Source organism: Oncorhynchus mykiss, chromosome 16 (genome assembly GCF_013265735.2).
Source record: "Oncorhynchus mykiss isolate Arlee chromosome 16, USDA_OmykA_1.1, whole genome shotgun sequence".
In the NCBI taxonomy this organism is placed as follows: Eukaryota; Metazoa; Chordata; class Actinopteri; order Salmoniformes; family Salmonidae; genus Oncorhynchus; species Oncorhynchus mykiss.
In genome coordinates this window covers 52,856,975-52,875,808 of record NC_048580.1, presented here as the reverse complement: position 1 = coordinate 52,875,808, position 18,834 = coordinate 52,856,975, and the positions used below count along the sequence as shown (strand labels likewise).

General features: G+C 42.9%; 2 protein-coding genes across 3 annotated transcripts; one reads left to right on the top strand and one right to left on the bottom strand.

Moving 5' to 3' along the window:
* The first annotated feature begins 922 nt into the window (after positions 1–922).
* Positions 923–10,641, top strand: LOC110492261 (death effector domain-containing protein). Of its 2 annotated transcripts, none has more exons than XM_021566435.2 (5): positions 923–1,098; positions 2,908–3,549; positions 3,844–3,948; positions 5,220–5,357; positions 5,650–7,183. In XM_021566435.2, exons 2-5 carry the CDS (start codon positions 2,973–2,975, stop codon positions 6,078–6,080), a joined length of 1,251 nt encoding a protein of 416 aa, XP_021422110.2. In that variant the 5' UTR covers positions 923–1,098; positions 2,908–2,972; the 3' UTR covers positions 6,081–7,183. The 2 variants fall into 2 exon arrangements, with proteins under 2 accessions (XP_021422110.2, XP_021422111.2); XM_021566436.2 differs by having other exon boundaries at positions 927–1,168; positions 5,650–10,641.
* LOC110492262 (UDP-glucuronosyltransferase 2A1-like) lies at positions 10,504–16,496 on the bottom strand. Its single transcript, XM_036947225.1, has 2 exons — positions 16,279–16,496; positions 10,504–12,496 (listed from the first exon to the last, which is right to left on the bottom strand). The coding sequence occupies exon 2, from the start codon at positions 12,487–12,489 to the stop codon at positions 10,861–10,863; it is 1,629 nt and encodes a 542-aa protein (XP_036803120.1). The 5' UTR covers positions 12,490–12,496; positions 16,279–16,496; the 3' UTR covers positions 10,504–10,860.
* Between the last annotated feature and the right edge of the window lie 2,338 nt (positions 16,497–18,834).

Genomic DNA, 18,834 nt, shown 5'->3' with positions numbered 1-18,834 from the left:
CAGATTGGGAATTTAGCCAGGACACCGGGGTTAACACCCCTACTCTTACGGTAAGTGCCATGGGATCTTTAGTGACCACAGAGAGTCAGGACACCCGTTTAACATCCCATCCGAAAGACGGCACCCCTACACAGGGAAATGTCCCCAATCACTGCCCTGGGGCATTTTATTTTAGACCAAAGGAAAGAGTGCCTCCTACTGGCTCTCCAACACTACTTCCAGCAGCATCTGGTCTCCCATCCAGGGACTGACCAGGACCACCCTGCTGAGCTTCAGAAGCAATCCAGCAGTGGGATGTAGCAACTGCAGATTGGCCAATGTGGTTTGATTTCTAGTTAGCCTATTGCAGATCTGAACAAATGATCCATCTACCACTTCTGTGGATAGAGGGCAGGCTAGACAGAATAGACACTATATTGACCTATAGTATTGTGAAAGTTAGCAGTCGGAAAAGTGTGGGGCATAAGGGAAGTACCAAAACACCTTGATATAGGGGAGGCGCATGCAAGCCGATGAGTAAATTCAGCTAGGATGCAATAAATTATATAGTAAAACCTGCAAAAGAGTGAATGTAAACCAGGGGAAAAAATGTAATACCCTCCTGTGCACAATTTTTTTTTTTAAACACACAACCTTGGCGAAAGCAACAATAAAAAGTTTGGATGGCAAACCCCCCCAGTAAATGTCGAACTGTCCCTAATTTGTAAATAAACTTCATATCACCCATCATAACCCAAACACATTAATCCTGTTTTTGTTGTCATAAACAAACAATCCATCTCATGTAGAGAAACGTGTGTTTTTACCTAGCCAACTGTGTTTAGATCAAAGATTACTTCAAGAGAGAGAACTTCGAAGAAGGAAAGAGTGTCTGGTTTACAAGAATTCTAACGCGAACCGAATTTGAGACTCACTAGTCTAAACCATTGTAACCCGGATGTTAATACTGCGTAGTGTACCGGATGTTCTTTCATTTTAGCTGAGATACGAAAATGGGCATGCTAATTGTTAGCCTCGTGAAAGAGTGTGAAATTATACACTTTAATTGTGTTTTCTGATCTTGAAGGAGCTAGTTAAGGGTTCAACCAAAAACGTTAAGTAAGTATCTACGGTATTTCAAGTTAAATGACTTTGAATCAAGGTATTAACTCAAGGAAACCTAGCTAAGGTAAGCATCAATAGCCAGGTAACGTTATCTACTTTGCCAAAGTTAGCCAACTAGCATAAGCGACCAAGTCCTTGTTAGCTAACTAGCTTTTTTTGAAAAACTAGTTAGTTACTGGTGGTGTCGTTTATTTTATGATGACTAAACATTTTTGTTGCATTTTGTGTGTAACTGAAATATTTAGCTAACTAGTTCATCTAAATTTAAACTAGTTGACGTAACTAACGTTAGCTGGCTACGTTTTCACAATAACAAGCTGCTTATTTGTAGCACGGTGGCTATCCAGTTAGCTGCATGGTTTAGCCAGCTAGCCATTTAGGGTTAGGGACAGTCAACAATGTCATAATGTAGGTAGCTAGTTAGTACTCTAGCGTTAGCTAGCCGGTCATTACTGTTTACAACAAGCTACGCTAGCTTCCCGACTGTTGTGATTAGTTAGCGGTAGCTTAGTTGAGGAACGCCTCAATGTAGCCAGTTTTCCGAGGCGGAGGTGAGTATTGATAACTGGTAGCGCAATTATCTAACAACATTGGGTCACCATCAGTCGATACTTGTGAACATGTCAATTCTGAAAACGCTTACATATACCTATGTTTGTCCTGTACAACTGCAGGCCATCCGCGGGGTAAGAGTTACTGACATTCATACTTAAGAAAAACTTTGATTCCCAACCTTTTTCGTTTACTGTAACATCAAGTACATTTAGCTCTGCCCAGGGTACCTTTGAAGTACCCCCTCATGTGCATTTTACCAATAAGCCTATGGTCTCATTAGTCTTCTCAAGTACCCCTGGTTGGGAAACACTGGAATACAACAACCGACGTTTTCCTAATTTTGTGTTGCTCAACTGGAGACGTTGCGGTGGTGACTGACGTACTACATACACAGATATTCCATTGGCACAAGCGCATTCGCGCTAAATTGAACTCCCAGGAAAATTCGGTGTTTGCGTTCAATAATAAAAAAAATGAAAGTATGAATTTCAACACACAGTTACAGGTAAGCGTTTTTCAGTTAGACATTCCAGCGTGTCTTTTGCAGTCACTTTGCGTTTATGAAAATATACATTTCATAAGGATGTGGTAGCCTAAAACCTACCGGTGACGTTAAAACGAAAATGTATAAGGTAATTTCGTCAAATTTGTGAGGCTCATCGGTTGCTTATTCAACATATTTGCAGCTACTTCACTCAATCCCGTTTTAAATCTCCATTCCCAGCTGTTTTACATTCCATAAGACTAACCAGAAATATTCCCAGGTTTTCATAAAACAGCCACCATCTGCTCTAATGTATTCACGAAACAGCAATTCAGGAACATCTAATCTATATTCCCAATTAAGTTGATTGAGATCAAATTATTAGAATGCAGACACATTTTTTACATTTCACTGGTAAAACACGATTGACATTGATCATGCCATAGTCTATTTTGAAATGTATTATGCCTAATTTGGTGTTTGAGGGTAGCCTATTAAAAATATAAATGTTGGGCATATGCAAACGTTGCAATTGAAGGATGCATTTTTATGCATATTCCATAAATATATTCAATAAGCTACATTTGTAGGTACAACCTTTAAGAAATTATGATGAAACCATTAACATTAACGTGTGTGCTACCAAATGTTTGTATTTATGTAAGCTCACTGTCCTGCAAAATCATTCTGTTGTCCTGCATTTGTGTATTTTAAATGTGGTCACTTTAGGTGTGAATAGGGTTTTGTCCCTCCTTTTCTTGTAGGAAAGCAGTTGAAGTATTCAGACACAATACAGAAGTTGTTGGGATCGTCCACCGCTAACACAGTGATGACCTCACAGCAGCATTCCCTCCCCAATGCAAATGTCAACCCTCCCCTCCTCATCCCCCAGAACTCATTAGCTCACCCGAGTAGGCCTCACATTCATCCAAACCAGCTGGACTCTACTCAGAGTAGTGCTGCCGGGCACCCTGCCTCCCACACAGGTCTGATGGGCGGTGTGGGGTCCTCGTTGGTGGGGACCTCCAGCGGAGTTGCAGTGAATAGGGGCACGTTGGCCTCCTGCACTAACTCTGCCTCCTCAAGGACGTCCTCGTCGGGACGCTTTGAACCCTGGCCCGAGGAGGCCGTAGACAATGCTTACGGCTTGTACTCACTGCACCGCATGTTCGACATAGTGGGAGCCCAGCTCACGCACCGCGATGTGCGAGTGCTCTCGTTCCTGTTCGTGGATGTCATTGACGAGTATGAGCGCGGTGGCATCAGGAGTGGCCGGGACTTCCTGCTGGCTCTGGAGCGCCAGGGGCGATGTGATGAGACCAACTTCAGACACGTCCTGCAGCTGCTTCGCATCATCACACGGCACGACCTGCTGCCCTACGTCACACTCAGGAAGAGACAGACCGGTAAGTGTTGGTTTCTTCTCAATCTTTGCCTTTTTCAGGCCCACTGTCATTTTATATATAAAAAAAAATGAAAGACCAAACTACATGTAATGGTGTTGAGACCGAGAAACGTAGATTCCCCATCTGCAAAATGTTATGTTGTCAATCTCCTGAATGTTATTCCGAATATTTCTCTCCACTTCTCGCCATCTTGAAAACACACTTTCTTGTCCCTTAGTTAACAATTGACAGTTTACGTTAAATGGAAATATTTTAAGTCACTAACCAAAAGCCTTCATGTGCTTTACATTTCAGTGTGCCCAGACCCAGTGGATAAGTACCTGGAAGAGACGTCGGTGCGTTATGTGTCCCCCAGAAGAGGAGGAGAGAGCAGGGAGGCTGCACCCCACAGAAGGACAGGTGGGTTTGACTCTGCATGTATACAGCTACATACACTACATACAGTATACTGAAGAATGTGGATACTGCTTCAAATTAGTGGATTCGGCTATTTCAGCTACACCAGTTGCTGACAGGTGTATAAAATTGAGCACATAGCATGCAAACGCCATAGAAAAACATTGGCAGTAGAATGGTCTTACTGACGAGCTCAATGACTTTCAACGTGGCACCATCATAGGATGTCACTTTTCCAACAAGTGAGTTAGTCAAATTTCTGCCCTGGTAGAGCTACCCTGGTCAACTGTAAGTGCTGTTATTGTGAAGTGGAAACGTCTAGGAGAAACAATGGCTCAGCCGTGAAGTGTTAGACCACAAAAGCTCACCGACCGCGAAGTGCTGAAGCGTGTAAAAATTCTGTCCTCAGTTGCAACACTCCCAACCGAGTTAAACTGCCTCTGGAAGCAACGTCAGCACAAGAACTGTTCGTCGGGAGCTTCATGAAATGGGTTTTCATGGCTGAGCAGCCGCACACACGCGTAAGATCACTATGCGCAACGCCAAGCGTTGTCTGGAGTGGTGGCTCGCCGCCATTGGACTTTGGAACAGTAGAAACGCGTTCTCTGAAGTAATTAATCGCTTCACCATCTGGCAGTCTGACGGACTAATCTGGGTTTGGTAGATGCCAGGATAATGCTACCTGCATTACAGTGCCAACTGTACATTTTGGTGGAGGAAGAATAATGGTCTGAGGCAGTTCATGTTTCTGGCTAGGCCCCTTAGTTCTAGTGAATGGAAATCTTAATACTACAATGACATTCTTTGTGGCAAAAGTCTGGGAAGCCCTTTCCTGTTTCATCATGACAATGCCCCTGTGCACAACGCAAGGTCCATATAGAAATGGTTTGTCGAGATAGGTGTGGAAGAACTTGATTGGCCTGCACAGAGCCCTGACCCCAACCCCATTGAACACCTTTGGGATGAATTGGAACGCCAACTGCGAGCAAACTAATCGCCCAACATCAGTGCCTGACCTCACTAATACTCTTGTGACTTAATGAAAGCAAGTCCTCGCAGCAATGTTCCAACATCTAGTTGAAAGTATTCCCAGAAGAGTGGAGGCTTTTACAACAGCAAATTGGGGGTGGGGTTTTGGAATGACATGTTTGACGAGCAGGTGTCCACATACTTTTGGTGATGTAGTGTATGTGTGTTGGGGGAATTAATAGAATTGGTGGAAATAGTGACATAAATACATCTGTAAATGTCTTTGCCCCCCACTCTACTAACAGGTCCCCAGCCAGTGATCTGCTGTTCTCCATCGGGGACCCAGGTGGGCCCTTCCCGCACCAAGCCAGGCCCCCCATTACCCAGCCGCAAAAGAAAGAGGGCCTACGCCATAGGTGACTGCAGGGAAAAGCAAACCTGTGGTAAGGGCATTTTGAGTGTGTATCATGAAAGCACGGAAGAAAAAAACTTCTTAAGTAACTTTATGCTTTCAAAGGTTGTATCTACTTTTTGTCAGTTATTTCATGACAATGAATGACAAAGGACTTGGCTAAAGCACATGCATACAGATCTGCGCCAAATTATACAGGCGCTGATTAAAAATTAATGATTGCGGCATGATTCATTGACAGTATAATTTCCAATAGACGGCACACCTCTTCCTCTGTGTCACCCCTCCCCTTGTTCTTCCCTATTCACCCCACACCCCTGCAGACATCCGCCTACGAGTGCGTGCTGAGTACTGCCAGCATGAATCAGCGCTTCTGGGAAACGTTTTCTCCAATAAGCAGGAGGCTCTGGAGAGGCAGTTTGAGAGGTTCAACCAGGCAAACACTATCCTCAAGTCCCGGGACCTGGGCTCCATCATCTGCGACATCAAGTTCTCGGAGCTCACCTACCTAGATGCTTTTTGGCGGGACTACATCAACGGCTCCCTGCTGGAGGCCCTGAAGGGTGTCTTCATCACAGACTCACTCAAACAGGCAGTGGGCCATGAAGCCATCAAACTCCTGGTCAATGTGGATGAGGAGGACTATCAGGCTGGCCGCCGCAAGCTGCTCCGGAATCTGGTCACAGGAGTGGGGGCAGGGTCTGCAGCTGAAACCGCAGCCGCACTTGGAGGGAGCAGAGGGACTCCATCCTAGAAACGCATGCGTCTGCTGCTTTTAGCAGAGGGGGAACCCTTGTCCCGAATAAGAGAACTTGACTTCATGGTGAGGACAGGAGCAAGAAAAGTGAAAAGGCTGTTCTGTTTCAGGAAGAAGTGTGAGGGAGAATGCTGGGTGCCCTGCCCTTTCATCTATGAAGGGAATGTGAAATAAAAGTGATCCAAAGCAAGTGAGTCAGGAGATGTGGAACACAGACCGAAGAGAAGTGCTTTGAAAGGTGAAGGGCTTTGTTCTTTCTGCTGGAGGGACAATGCTAATATTTTCTATTGTAACTTGTGAGTTGACTATAAAATCAGATTTTACATTTTCTTTTGGTTTCACACATCTCTTTCCCAAAAAGTGTTCATGAAATGTCCCCTTGTAGACTATTTCTTCACATGGCTATAAGCAGGCAAGTCACTGTTGGGACATTTTGCATTTTGTTTATTGCCAGGCTAGGACCGAATCCTTGTAAGCCAGAGACATTACCATCATACAATTATTTGGTAGTAAATAAGTCTGAAATTTTCTCAAACTGCTGGTATCTTGCTGTCAAATGAACAAATATTGTGAACCAAATCAACAAGAATGATTAACAATATTTGTTCATTTGACAACAAGGTACCAGCATTTTGAGAAGGGGAAAAAAATATTAACCTTACCGAGAGGTGTCAGAAGTGCTTGAAAATTGTTGCATCACAAACATACATTCAACAAAATATAGAATGCAGTTATATATAAATATTTTTTTTTAAACGGTAAGTCATGTTGAAGTCATCTTGCTCCCTAAATACTGTATCTGGGCAATTCCACGGTAGCAGTAACACTGAGACGCCGATGTTTCACTTTAAAATGTATGCCAAACAAAAAACCTATGATTGCAAAGTTAAACAAAGCATACAACTCTATGCACAAGAACTTGTTTAAAAATTTCCGCAGAACATTGCATATGCAAAGTTTGGTAACCGAATTACAGCACAAATTGTCATTCTGTTACCAAACTTTGCATCGGCACTGTTCTGTGTTTTTGTAACATTTTCAGTTGGAATTGTAAAAACTTTAAAAAAAACCTGAAAGTGTTGAATAAAAATGAAATGGTTGAAGTGTTTCCATTATCCATTTAGGCAAATTGCACTTGACTAAATTGGCGACAGCCTGTATGCCCTCCCACCTATCTGTTCCATGTCTCAGGTAGACCAAGTTATCTGGATAGAATGCAATAGTTGACCAATATTTGCCGTAGTCTTTTTTAAATATTTATATATTTTTGGGGGGTACATTTTACCCCTTTTTCATAATATCCAATTGGTAGTTAGTCTTGTACCGTCGTTGCAACTCCCGTACGGACTTGGGAGAGGCGACGGTCCAGAGCCCTGCGTCCCCTGAAACAAAACCCTGCCAAGCCACACTGCTCGCTTAACCAGCCGCACCAGTGTGTTGGCGGAAACACAGTCCAGCTGGCGACCGCAGTCACCGTGCAAGCGCCTGGCCCGCCACAAGGAGTCGCTAGAGCGCGATGGGACAAGGATATCCCGCCGGCCTAACCTGGACGACGCTGGGCCAATTGTGTGCCGCCTCATGGGTCTCCCGGTCGCCTGCGACACAGCCAGCGATGCAGTGCTTTAGACCGCTGTGCCAATCGGGATGTCTTATTTGCCATATTCTAATCATAATCGTGCCAATGTATCGCCACGGTCCGTGCCATGGTGACTCCTGTAGATCTGTAATAATTGGATGGTGAAACTTGCATCCAGCCAACCAGAAAAGCAGGGCGAAGCAATTCAGGGAATTTTGAAAGTCAAAACAGTCCTTGTTCTGCAAATAAACATTTTTTAAATTGAAAAATAGATTTAGCAAGCAGTAGGCATTTACAATGAAATGTGGAGTGGAGCTTTTATAGTTACGTGTATTACATGCCCGCATACATTAAAAATTATTTGCCCATCCATAATTCATTTGAAAAAGTTTCCCTAATTTGTTGCAATAAATCAAGTTAGACGACAGAAAAATCCACCCATGTCAAACGGATAATAATTCTCATATCTGCTGTTTCCATTACACATGGCACATTCTTTTGATGTGACATTGCTTGGTCAATGGAAACCTGCCTCGTGTCACTTACCGTACTGTGGAATTGCCCGTCTACTCTCACGTATATAAAAAAAAAAAAGTTAAATTGTATTCACCCATGGCTCAGATTTCTTACTGATTTTGTATGTCAAAATTTGCATTTAATTTGAAAAAATGCTACATTTATTCTTTAAGCAATTGTTTTGTTATCGTTATATTTGTGAGAGATACAACCTCTCTGTCTCTTCTAAATCCACATGAAATCAATCATCTGTTTACTATACCTTTTTTGATGTCAATGTAAATTATCATAGAGAAGCAGGTTGGCATTTATTGTCATGAGTCTTTCACCAGGAGGCAGCGATTCTGCAGAGGTCACTATAGCTGGCACAGCCACAAAGTCATAAGATCTGATTTTAAACCTAACCTTAACCACACTGGTAACCCTAATGCCTAACCTTAAATTAAGCCCAAAAAGCAAATATTTGTTTTCATGAATTTTTCAATATAGCCAATTTTGACTTTGCAGTTGGCCCATCTAGTGGAATTTACTCTGACATTATTTGCTCTGACGTTATTTTGGAATTTGAAATGGAAAAAATGCTAATTTAGATAATGAAATGCATAAATCAAACTTTCAGAAAAAGAAAGACAAACGTTTTGAGTTTATCAATATTGATTCAGTACTATCTTTGATCTGCTTTCCAAGTCATCTCAAATTTTACTACAATTGCTCATTTTGTTTCGTGCAAATGTTCAAGACCAAAATAATTGGTGATTTATTTTGGACCAAATTTTCAGGGCATGTCTGCGTTAAGGATTATATTATGTTTGGCTGGCATAGATTAATCTTTGTCCACAGTTCAATAGCCTACAATCAGACACAATTTAGCATGGTTAAGTGCTACCCCAGTTAAGAGCCTCCGATACTTACTTTAGGAAGTTAACATTGAGCAAAGACTGCCATTTGAATATTTAATGCAGTTCCCCTCATTTTGTAATTTATTGGTAAATGAATGTTATAGCCTACAAGATGAGCATTTTTCACACTTTTGCAGAGCAGCCATTACATTTTTTATGGAAGATGAAACCGCTTTCAAAAATCACTCTTGATAATAAACTCTAGTTAATAAAATGATCAGTGACATTCCCCTTTACATGGTCATTTAATAAAATAGCTAGTCCTAATTGGTGCTAAAATCTTATCTTGGTACATAAAAGGTTCTGTCTGGTAGTTTGAAGTAAGAATGCCAGAAATTAGGATTGTTTAGCAATTTGACACATGCCATCTTTTATTTTAGTATCAGTTTTACTGCTACCTTTTCTTGCTAACCCAATTATCTTTAGATAGATAGTTGTATAAAAAAAAGTCCCCTCGGCCAACTGAAGTTATTGAGGAGTTTCCCATACCAACCCTTGGGCACATGTCAGAAAAGGACACACCACACTTTAAAGCCACTGTTACGATGGGATATGTTTTTCTAATGGAATATAGCAAAGTTGCAAACTGGTATCTATTGTACACAGTGTACAAAACATTAGGAACACCTTTCTTATATTGAGTTGCACCCCCTTTTGCCCTCAGAAGAGTCACAATTCGTCGGGCATGGACTCTACAAGGTGTCAAGTATTCCACAGGAATACTGGCCCATGTTGACCCCAATGCTTCCCACAGTTGTGTCAAATTGGCTGGATGTCCTTTGGGTGGTGGACCATTGTTGATACACACGGAAAACTGTTGTGTGAAAAACCAGCAGCATTGCAGTTCTTGGCACCTACTGCCATACCTCATTCAAAGGCACTTAAATATTTTGTCTTGCCCATTCACACTCTGAATGACACATACACATTCTATGTCTCAATTATTTCAAGGCTTAAAAATCCTTCTTTACTCCGTCTCCTCCCCTTCATCTACACTGATTGAAGTGGATTTAACAGGTGGGATCATAGTTTTCACTGGTATTCACCTGGTCAGTATGTCATGGATGGAGCAGGTGTTCCTAATTTTTTTGTGCACTCAGTATATAGGTTCTATATTCGTTTTTAAATATCTGACTTAAGATAGATTGCATGTCTGATCATGATCCCAGAAACTTGAGACAACTTTTGTAACCTGTAGATAATTCATTAGGTTATATTTAATTTGCTTTGCAATTTTTTTACTGCATTTTTCTTGCGTAGTGCAAGCAAATGGGACTGTTCATGAATTGGAGAGATGTGTATTGTCAACACCATACAGCTGATTGGCACTTTATTTTTTAACTGTTTAAAATATTTAGCTGTACCACACAAACATTAGTCAAATCCACCACTCAGAAATCTAGGACATAAAAGCAAAAAATGCATCACATTGCTGTCGACCATTTTATTTTGTAATTATTTTGTGTTGACCAAGAAAGAGATTGTGGTATTATGTGAATATGAACATGGTTATAGGTGATGGGTACATTTTAATGTCTGTAAAAAAAAATAAAGTTCTTTAAAAATCTATACAAATGTGGTATTAGCAATATTGTGACATTGACAAGATTGCATTGATTTAACATTTGCTAAATTGCTGTTTTTATTTCATTACAAGAAAGAGTGATTGATTAATCATCTATAGTCTGATTTTGACAAAGTTTCATGCCCATTTGTCTTGTAGTGGATTTTAATTGTACCAGATAATTTGAATGTACTGTAGAATGTAAAACAAATTCTTCAGAAATTACTGCACTTTTTCCTTTTTCTTTCGGCAAAGAGCCCTGCCTAAAACCTTGCAAGTCATTAGCGTTAGTAACAGGACAGAGACTACAACAGTCAGGAGAAGTACCAGCACATCCACATTGTGGTAAGCATACCAGGGCATCTTGTAGGACTCAGTGCGCAAGTGTGCTGCACCCTTGTGTCTCACAGCAAATTCTAGCCAGAAGATGGCGTTGTCCAATGGTTTGAGAGGTGTATCATGGTGGAGCTTTGACATCCTGCGCATATTGTTTCTATAGTGCTTCCTGTTGTCCAGGATGTCTGTCAGTGCCTGTGTCATAGGTTCCACCTTTAGGGTTGTCACCTCGAGAACCTTAGCCACACCCCTGGCCTGTAGACGCAGCATGTTGTCAAACTGGTCAAAAATTAGAGGAAGGCCTAACATGGGAACACCATGGTAGATGGCCTCATAGATCCCATTGGTGCCCCCATGTGTAACAAAGGCTCTAGTTTTGGGATGGCCCAGTAGGTCATTCTGAGGCAGCCAGTTCACCAACAGTGTGTTGTTGCCTAGAGTAGAGGGCTTCTCTCCCGTGTGTCTCCACACCACCTTCTGAGGCAGGAGGGCGAAGGCAGTGGCAATGACCTCTGAGATCTCCGGTAGGAGGCTACCCAGCAGACTCCCCAAAGACATGACCACAACCCCATGTTCCCCCGAGCTTTGCATAAATGCCTCTAACTCTGCTGGCAAAGGCTTAGAAGGCTTACACTGGAAGCCCCCCATGTAGACCACGTTGGGCATGGTGGGGCGTGGGAACTCAAACACAAAGTCCACTCTCATCAGCCATAGGTCAGCCCCTTGAATGAGAGAATAGATGTTGGTGTTTGGATCGATGAATTTGTTGATCACACCCTGGTATAAGGGTCTTGTTATGCCATAATCAATATAAAGAGCGATTCCATAATGCAAGAAGTTTTTCAGTTTGTTGGCAAAGCTCATTTTATCTGTGACCAGTGACCCGATAGTTGGTATGTAAGAAAGGGGCGAAGGTGCAATTGCAAAGTGTCCCTCTGCATTAGTGATCCAACGAACGTTAAGCACAATAGGAAGACCCAAGTAAGTCCCTAATACAACTCCTCCTGCAAATCCAGGATCAGTCAACATTAAATCAAAGTTGGCTGCCTTCAGCTTCTCCATTAATTGTTTGTCCTCCATGGCTAAGAGGGCCATTTCAGCACTGCTGCGATGGGCCTCCTCCAGCAAATTAATAGTCTCCTTCTGTAGCTCAATGAAGGACAAAACGGAGCGCTCTCGTGTCCATATCTCCAGGCTCCTCTTCAGGAAGTATGCCATGTAATGTGGGTCCTCCAGTCTGCTGGCCCTGGGCACCGGCACTGTGACGGAGGAGTAGTGGGGGGCGTGTTCAGGGACGTACCAGCTGGTGGACGAGCGGACCACCATTAAAGAGTGCCCCCGCTGGTGCAGCTCTCGCAGGAGGATGTCCATGTTGAGCCAATGGCTGCCGTCCACAGGGTACACCAGGATGTTGCCAGCATGGCTCTGAGCTGGGAACACCCACAGGAGACAGGTCAGGAGGAAGAGAGCAGGATGTGGAGGGAAGCAAAGTGGAGCTGCCACGGTGACTAGCATGGTTTGTCTGGAGAGGACAAAGAATGTAACAAATATTGTTGCTTTCTGTGTTTGAACAGTCTAAAACAGTTTTCATCCACCACACACACACACATTAAGTAATGTGACTAGTTGTTTACTATCTCAAACATGAATTCAATGCATTGGTTGCATATGTTCTTTTATCTTTTAGCTACATTGGCGGTAACAGACTGCCATTGATAAAAAGATAAATCAGTGAGATGCTGCAACTTTAAGATTGCCCGGCAGAAGAGGATGTGAAGCAAGCTAGGCAGATATGTTGGTGAGGCCATTATTGAGAATAAATAGTGGTTAGGCCAAACAAAATTGATTCACTGTTTAATGGATTTAACCCCCCAGAAAAGTGAGGCAAGTGAGAAAAAAAACATTAAGTGGATAAGGAATAACTTTACCACATTGTCCTAGGCACTTGTGCAGGTTCTAGGCCTAATGTGAGCTTCAAAAGTTATATTATTCCATGGGAAAACCTACACTATTTTTCTTAAAAAGAATGCAGATGTTACAATGTTGTTATAACCATGAGCAATTAAACACAATGGGAAGTATAACTTGTGACAGTTTCTTTATTCCTGATTATAAAAAAGTGCAATCCAATCTCCTAATTGAATGTGATGCATAGGGCAATAGAGTAAACTATTTTAAAAAATTCTAATTACAGAATGATTGACAATACATGTGTAATAAAATAAATGTTAATGTATAATAATAAGTTAATTACCTGAATGCATCTCTATAGCCTATAGGCGTTAACAAAATAGTCATACAAATGTGATTAGGCCTGTCATAGACTAGGTCTTGAAGAAAGAGGGTCAATCAAGTTAGGTCTGCCAAATTAATATAAAAAAAATACACATATCCAGCTGTAGGGGGCGGCAGGGTAGCCTAGTGGTTAGAGCGTTGGGCTAGTGACCGGAAGGTTGCAAGTTCAAATCCCCGAGCTGTCATTCTGCCCCTGAACAGGCAGCTAACCCACTGTTCCTAGGCCGTCATTGAAAATAAGAGGCATCAATCTATAGAGCTAAAGCTTGACTAAATTCGAGCCCAGTAACTTTGCTCAACGCATCCTCCTTCGATTGTCTCGTCTGGCTGCCACGAAAAGGCCCCACCTTGGAGACCTTAGATCATATCATTGTGGATCTACGGGAAGCGTGTGCGCACTTCAAACGCTTTCTGTCTTGTTGTTATCGGTTGACCTACTACTACTAGTACCGGTAAAATGTAAGTTATGAATCGCAAATCACCATACAGCTAACACACTTCGATTTCATCAATCATTTTGACTTCAATTTGGTTGTCCAAAATACTATCAGTCCAAAATACTATCACCTTGCACTGCGTCTTTGCTGATGAATACCCTGATCTCTGGTTCAATGACGTTGTTGTTTCGTCTATTAATCACTTCTAATATATCTGAAATTGACGCATTAACCATGCATTTAACTGACTGTTTGTTTATAATGAGGGACGTCCCACGTTTAACCTGGACACATAAATAGTAGGCATTTGGAGCTGGCTTCAGCCATGACAGCATGAGAGAAAAATTAAACATCGGCAAGTGATCTGCAGATGCGAGCCTGTGTGTTTCACTGTCTCGAAGCTCGAACATGATCTGAGCACGTGATCTGAGGCTGTTTGGTCTCTTGAGCTTCAATTTGGGAAGGCCTCAAAGGAGAGGGGACAGTGCATTACAAGCAAATCATACATTGCCCATATATTTGTGGGGTGTGGAGAAAAGTAAGGCGGGGCATCCGTTAAACAGTAATTCAACTTTGGCCGGCCTTAGATTATAAAAAACGAGACTAGCATTCAAATAGCAGTAGTTGTTGTCCCGTGGAGGCTCTTCAGAGGAGGAAGGTGAGTACCATCCTCCAGTGAATTTCATTTAAAAAATGGTTAAACATTTAAAAGGTTATCCTTTTTAGATAAAACTATACTAAATGTATTTACGTCACCAAATAATTTATTAAACACAGTTTTTTTGCATTGAAGGTCTACAATAGCCTCAACGGCACTCTTTAGGGTAGCACCATGGTGTAGCCGGAGGACATCTAGCTTCCGTCCTCCTCTGGGTGCATTTACTTCATTACAAAACCTAGGAAGCTCATGGTTCTCCCCCTTCCATAGACTTACACAGTAATCATGACATCTTACGGAGGGAGGACTTCCTCCAACCTATCAGAGCTCTTGCAGCATGAACTGACATGTTGTCCACCCAGTCAAAGGACCAGAAAACAAATCAAGTACTGAAAGCATAAGCTACAGTAGTTGACTCAAAGAGAGAGAAAGACAATAGTTGAACAGTTTTTAACAAATTAATTTCTTCCAAAATGAAAGACAAGAAGGAGAGAGAGATTATTATTTTATTTTTTTACTTTAAGTTTCACTTACTTAGCTAGCAAATGCAGCTAGTGAGTTTAGCCTACTCAAGCACCCTGCTCAAACAGAGGGATGCTATGTTAGCTAGCTGGCAATGACTATCCAACACAACACTGGAACTCCTCCAAGTAGAGGTAAGCTTTTGGTTTGACTAATTTATTGCAACCGGGCCCTCCGGTTTAAGTGCTAAACTACTTACTGACTACACTAACGTTACTGCATGATCGTAGCGGGTTTACTAACGCATTAGTTGTATTAGCTATGTTGACTATGACGTTACTTCAGCTAATATGGTGACAACGATGTAGGATGTGTGTAGAGGTTAAGATATGGTTTGGCTTGGAAAGGTTTTTTGTCTGGTCACGTACAACTGATGTGTTGTGGATTGAAATCCACAAGCAAAGGGAAAAGGTGAGAGGAGGAGAGTGCATAGATGCGAGAAGGAATACAACATGGCTGCTATGAAAGTGAACTGTCTTTACACGTGATCAGGGGTGTATTCATTCCGTCGATTCTGTTGAAAAACTTTTCTTAAACAGAAGCAAACGGAACAAAACGGGAATATACATACCTACATTTGTCCTACACAAACTCTGGTTTGCAACTCTTTGACTAATGATTACACCCTACATCAGCTAGATGCAGGCAAGAGTGTGCAAGGCAGTATTGAATGTATCACTGTTTGTCCATGTGTCACTGTCTGTTGCCTCAACATTTTTCTCTCAACCTTCTGTCGCCTCAACATTTTCTCTCAACCTTCTGTCACCTCAACATTTTCTCTCAACCTGTGTGCACCTACGTTGTAAACTTTCATTCATAGGCTAGGTTGTAGCAACTTCATGATAGGTATAGAGAAAAATTTTGTATCATATAGTAAGTAGCCTTAATCTATCGTAGTTAAATTGAACTGGGTGAATGGAGTATGAATGACAGTCATCCAATATGGTGTACACTTGAACTGAAGTTGGATCCCTTCCTTCACCTGACACCAACCTTTGTGTGAGCCACAATGGACATGGCCAAACAAGTTTTTACCAGATAATGGACTTTTATGTGATGATATACACTGCACATAGATATCTCATTCAGTGTAATCAGAATTTAGTTGTTTGAAGGAGGGGAGAACAATGTGCTCATAAATGTGAAGCTCTTTAGGCTTGAGGATGTTATGTATAGGTACCAGTATACCTTTGTTACTCATTTGCAGAAAGTCATAACATTTTGCATCCACTTGTGTAACGTAACTTTCCCTGAACCCAAAGTTGGGGCGGCTCTGCACATTGGACCACATTTATTTGAAGTTATTTGGTACAGTATTATGGATATTTTTTTTTCAAAGAACAGAATGTAACACACACACATACTATACCAAAATAAAAGGCCACATCTTACCTTGGGTAGGAAGATATGAGCACCTTGTTGAAAGTGGCCCCAAAAAGTCCCTTTAAGTATGAGAGTACTTTGAAATAGGGATGAATATCTCCAAGGCAAAGAAAAATGCAATCCTGTCAGTGGCTGTTTCTTCACTACTGCTCAACACAGTTTTTCGGAGACTACTAAAACAAACACATATGTCGCACTTTGACACACCACAGGAAGAGTACAAATGAACTTTGACCCAGATATGTGACATTGTCTGGGCCATAGCCAAAGGAGAGAAGGTGTGCCTGATCTGAAGCATGTGTTCTGGAATATAATGCCTGCCCCAAAAACAGATTATGCAGAGGGGATTATGTACAATTCATTCACAATGACTCAGCCTCTCATAATCCAAAAACAATGTGATCATGAAAAGTGCAAGATATGAGATTTATTCCCATGCAAGTATATTCATTCATAATTAAATATTGTTTCAAAACCAATAGTAAAAGCATTAGCAGTTATATGATCTCTAAAGGGGAATTATATATCTAACATTGTCGTTTAAAGCATACTCGGAGCAACGTGCAGCGTGATCTGGGTTCCACATCTTTATTTAGTGAAATGCACAAAACAATAAAGCAAGAACGAAACGTGACGACAATGGAGTGCTGACATATAACTACCCATAAACAATATCCCACAAAACACAGGTGGAAAAAATGCTACTTAAATATGATCCCCAATTAGAGACAACGATTACCAGCTGCCTCTAATTGGGAATCATACAAAATCACAACATAATCAAAACATAGACAAACAAAACTAGAACCCCACATAGAAATAATAAACTAGACTAAACCCCGAGTCACGCCCTGACCTACTCCACCATAGAAAATAAGGGCTCTCTATGGTCAGGACGTGACAGTACCCCCAAAGGTGCGGACTCCGGCCGCAAAACCTGAAACCAGCATCGGGGGCGGCTTTGGTGCGGGACGAAGAACCCGCTCATCCCGCGGATCCAGCTATGGACCCAGGCTGAACACTGTGCCTGGACTGGACCTAGATACCGAGGAAGGCTCCTGCCATGGAGCGGGACTGGACGCCATGTCTGGATTGGGCATCGGCGCAGAGGAAGACTCCTGCCTTGGAGCTGGACTGGACACCGTGCTCGGACTGAGCATCGGCACAGAGGAAAGCTCCTGCCCTGGAGCTGGAGGTTCCGGACTGTGGACCATCGCAGGAGGTTCCGGACCGTGGACTGTCGCAGGAGGTTCCGGACCGTGGACCGTCGCAGGAGGTTCCGGGCCGGGGACCGTTGCCGGAAGTTCTGGACTGGGGACCGTTGCCGGAAGCTCTGGACTGGGGACTGTCACCGGAAGCTCTGGACTGGGAATCGTCGCCTGAAGCTCTGGACTGGGGAGGCGCACTGGAAGCCTGACGTGTGGGGCCGGCACAGGTGGTGCCAGACTGGTGACACGCACCTCAGGGCGAGTGCGAGGAGCAGGCACAGGACACATCGGACTGGGAAGGCGCACTGGAGGCCTAGTGCGTGGAGCCGGCACAGGTGGTGCCAGACTGGTGACACGCACTTCAAGGCGAGTGTGGAAAGCTGGCACAGGACTTACTGGGCTGTGAATGCGTACTGGAGACCTGGTGTGTGGATCCCGCACAGATTTCACCAGACTAATAGCACTCTCCTCAGGACGAGTACGGGGAGCTGACTCAGGTGGCATTAAACTGATGGCACGCTCCTTAGGGCAACTGTCGTGCATCTCCCACCAACTCAACAACTCTCTCCGCTCTTTCTCCTCCAATACCTCCATCCACTCCTCTCTGACGTTCTCTGACTCTCCTTTCACTCACCTCCAGTTTCTCCCTCTTCTCCCAGACTGGCTCTGGTTCACTCAGCTCCGCCAATCACCCCATGTGCCCCCCCCAAAAAATTTGGGCTGTCTTTTGGTCTTTCTCTGTGGCCGCAAATCCCGGCGTCGTCGCTGTCCTCCCTTCTCTCCTTGCGTCCCCCGCCAAGGAAGGCGATCCTGTCCTGCCAGGATTTCCTCCCAAGTCCAGGATCCCTTCCCGTCCAGAATCTCCTCCCAAGTCCTCTCCTCCTGGGCACGCTGCTTGGTCCTGTTGTGGTTGGATATTCTGTCACGTTCGCTGGAATAATTATCGGACCAAGCTGCAGAGCGATATGGTTTCCACATATAATTTATTAGAAACGCACAAAACAATAAAGCAAGAACGAAAGGAAGGTGACGACAATGGAGTGCTGACATATAACTACCCATAAACAATATCCCACAAAACACAGGTGGAAAAAAATGCTACTTAAATATGATCCCCCAATTAGAGAATGATTACCAGCTGCCTCTAATTGGGAATCATACAAAATGACCAACATAGACAAACAAAACTAGAAGCCCAACATAGAAATTAAACCCCCAGTCACGCCCTGACCTACTCCACCATAGAAAATAAGGGCTCTCTATGGTCAGGACGTGACAAACACGCAATTTGCGCATCACCAGTTAGAAAACAACTTTGCATAAAGCGTTTTATGACTGGCTTGAACTGAGTTATTGT

Coding starts and splice junctions, on each gene's coding strand:
- LOC110492262 (XM_036947225.1), bottom strand. CDS start 12,489: ATGCTAGTCACCGTGGCAGCTCCACTTTGCTTCCCTCCACATCCTGCT.
- LOC110492261 (XM_021566436.2), top strand. CDS start 2,973: ATGACCTCACAGCAGCATTCCCTCCCCAATGCAAATGTCAACCCTCCC. Junction 3,949..5,219: donor TGCACCCCACAGAAGGACAG/GTGGGTTTGACT, acceptor CTCTACTAACAG/GTCCCCAGCCAGTGATCTGC. Junction 5,358..5,649: donor CAGGGAAAAGCAAACCTGTG/GTAAGGGCATTT, acceptor ACACCCCTGCAG/ACATCCGCCTACGAGTGCGT.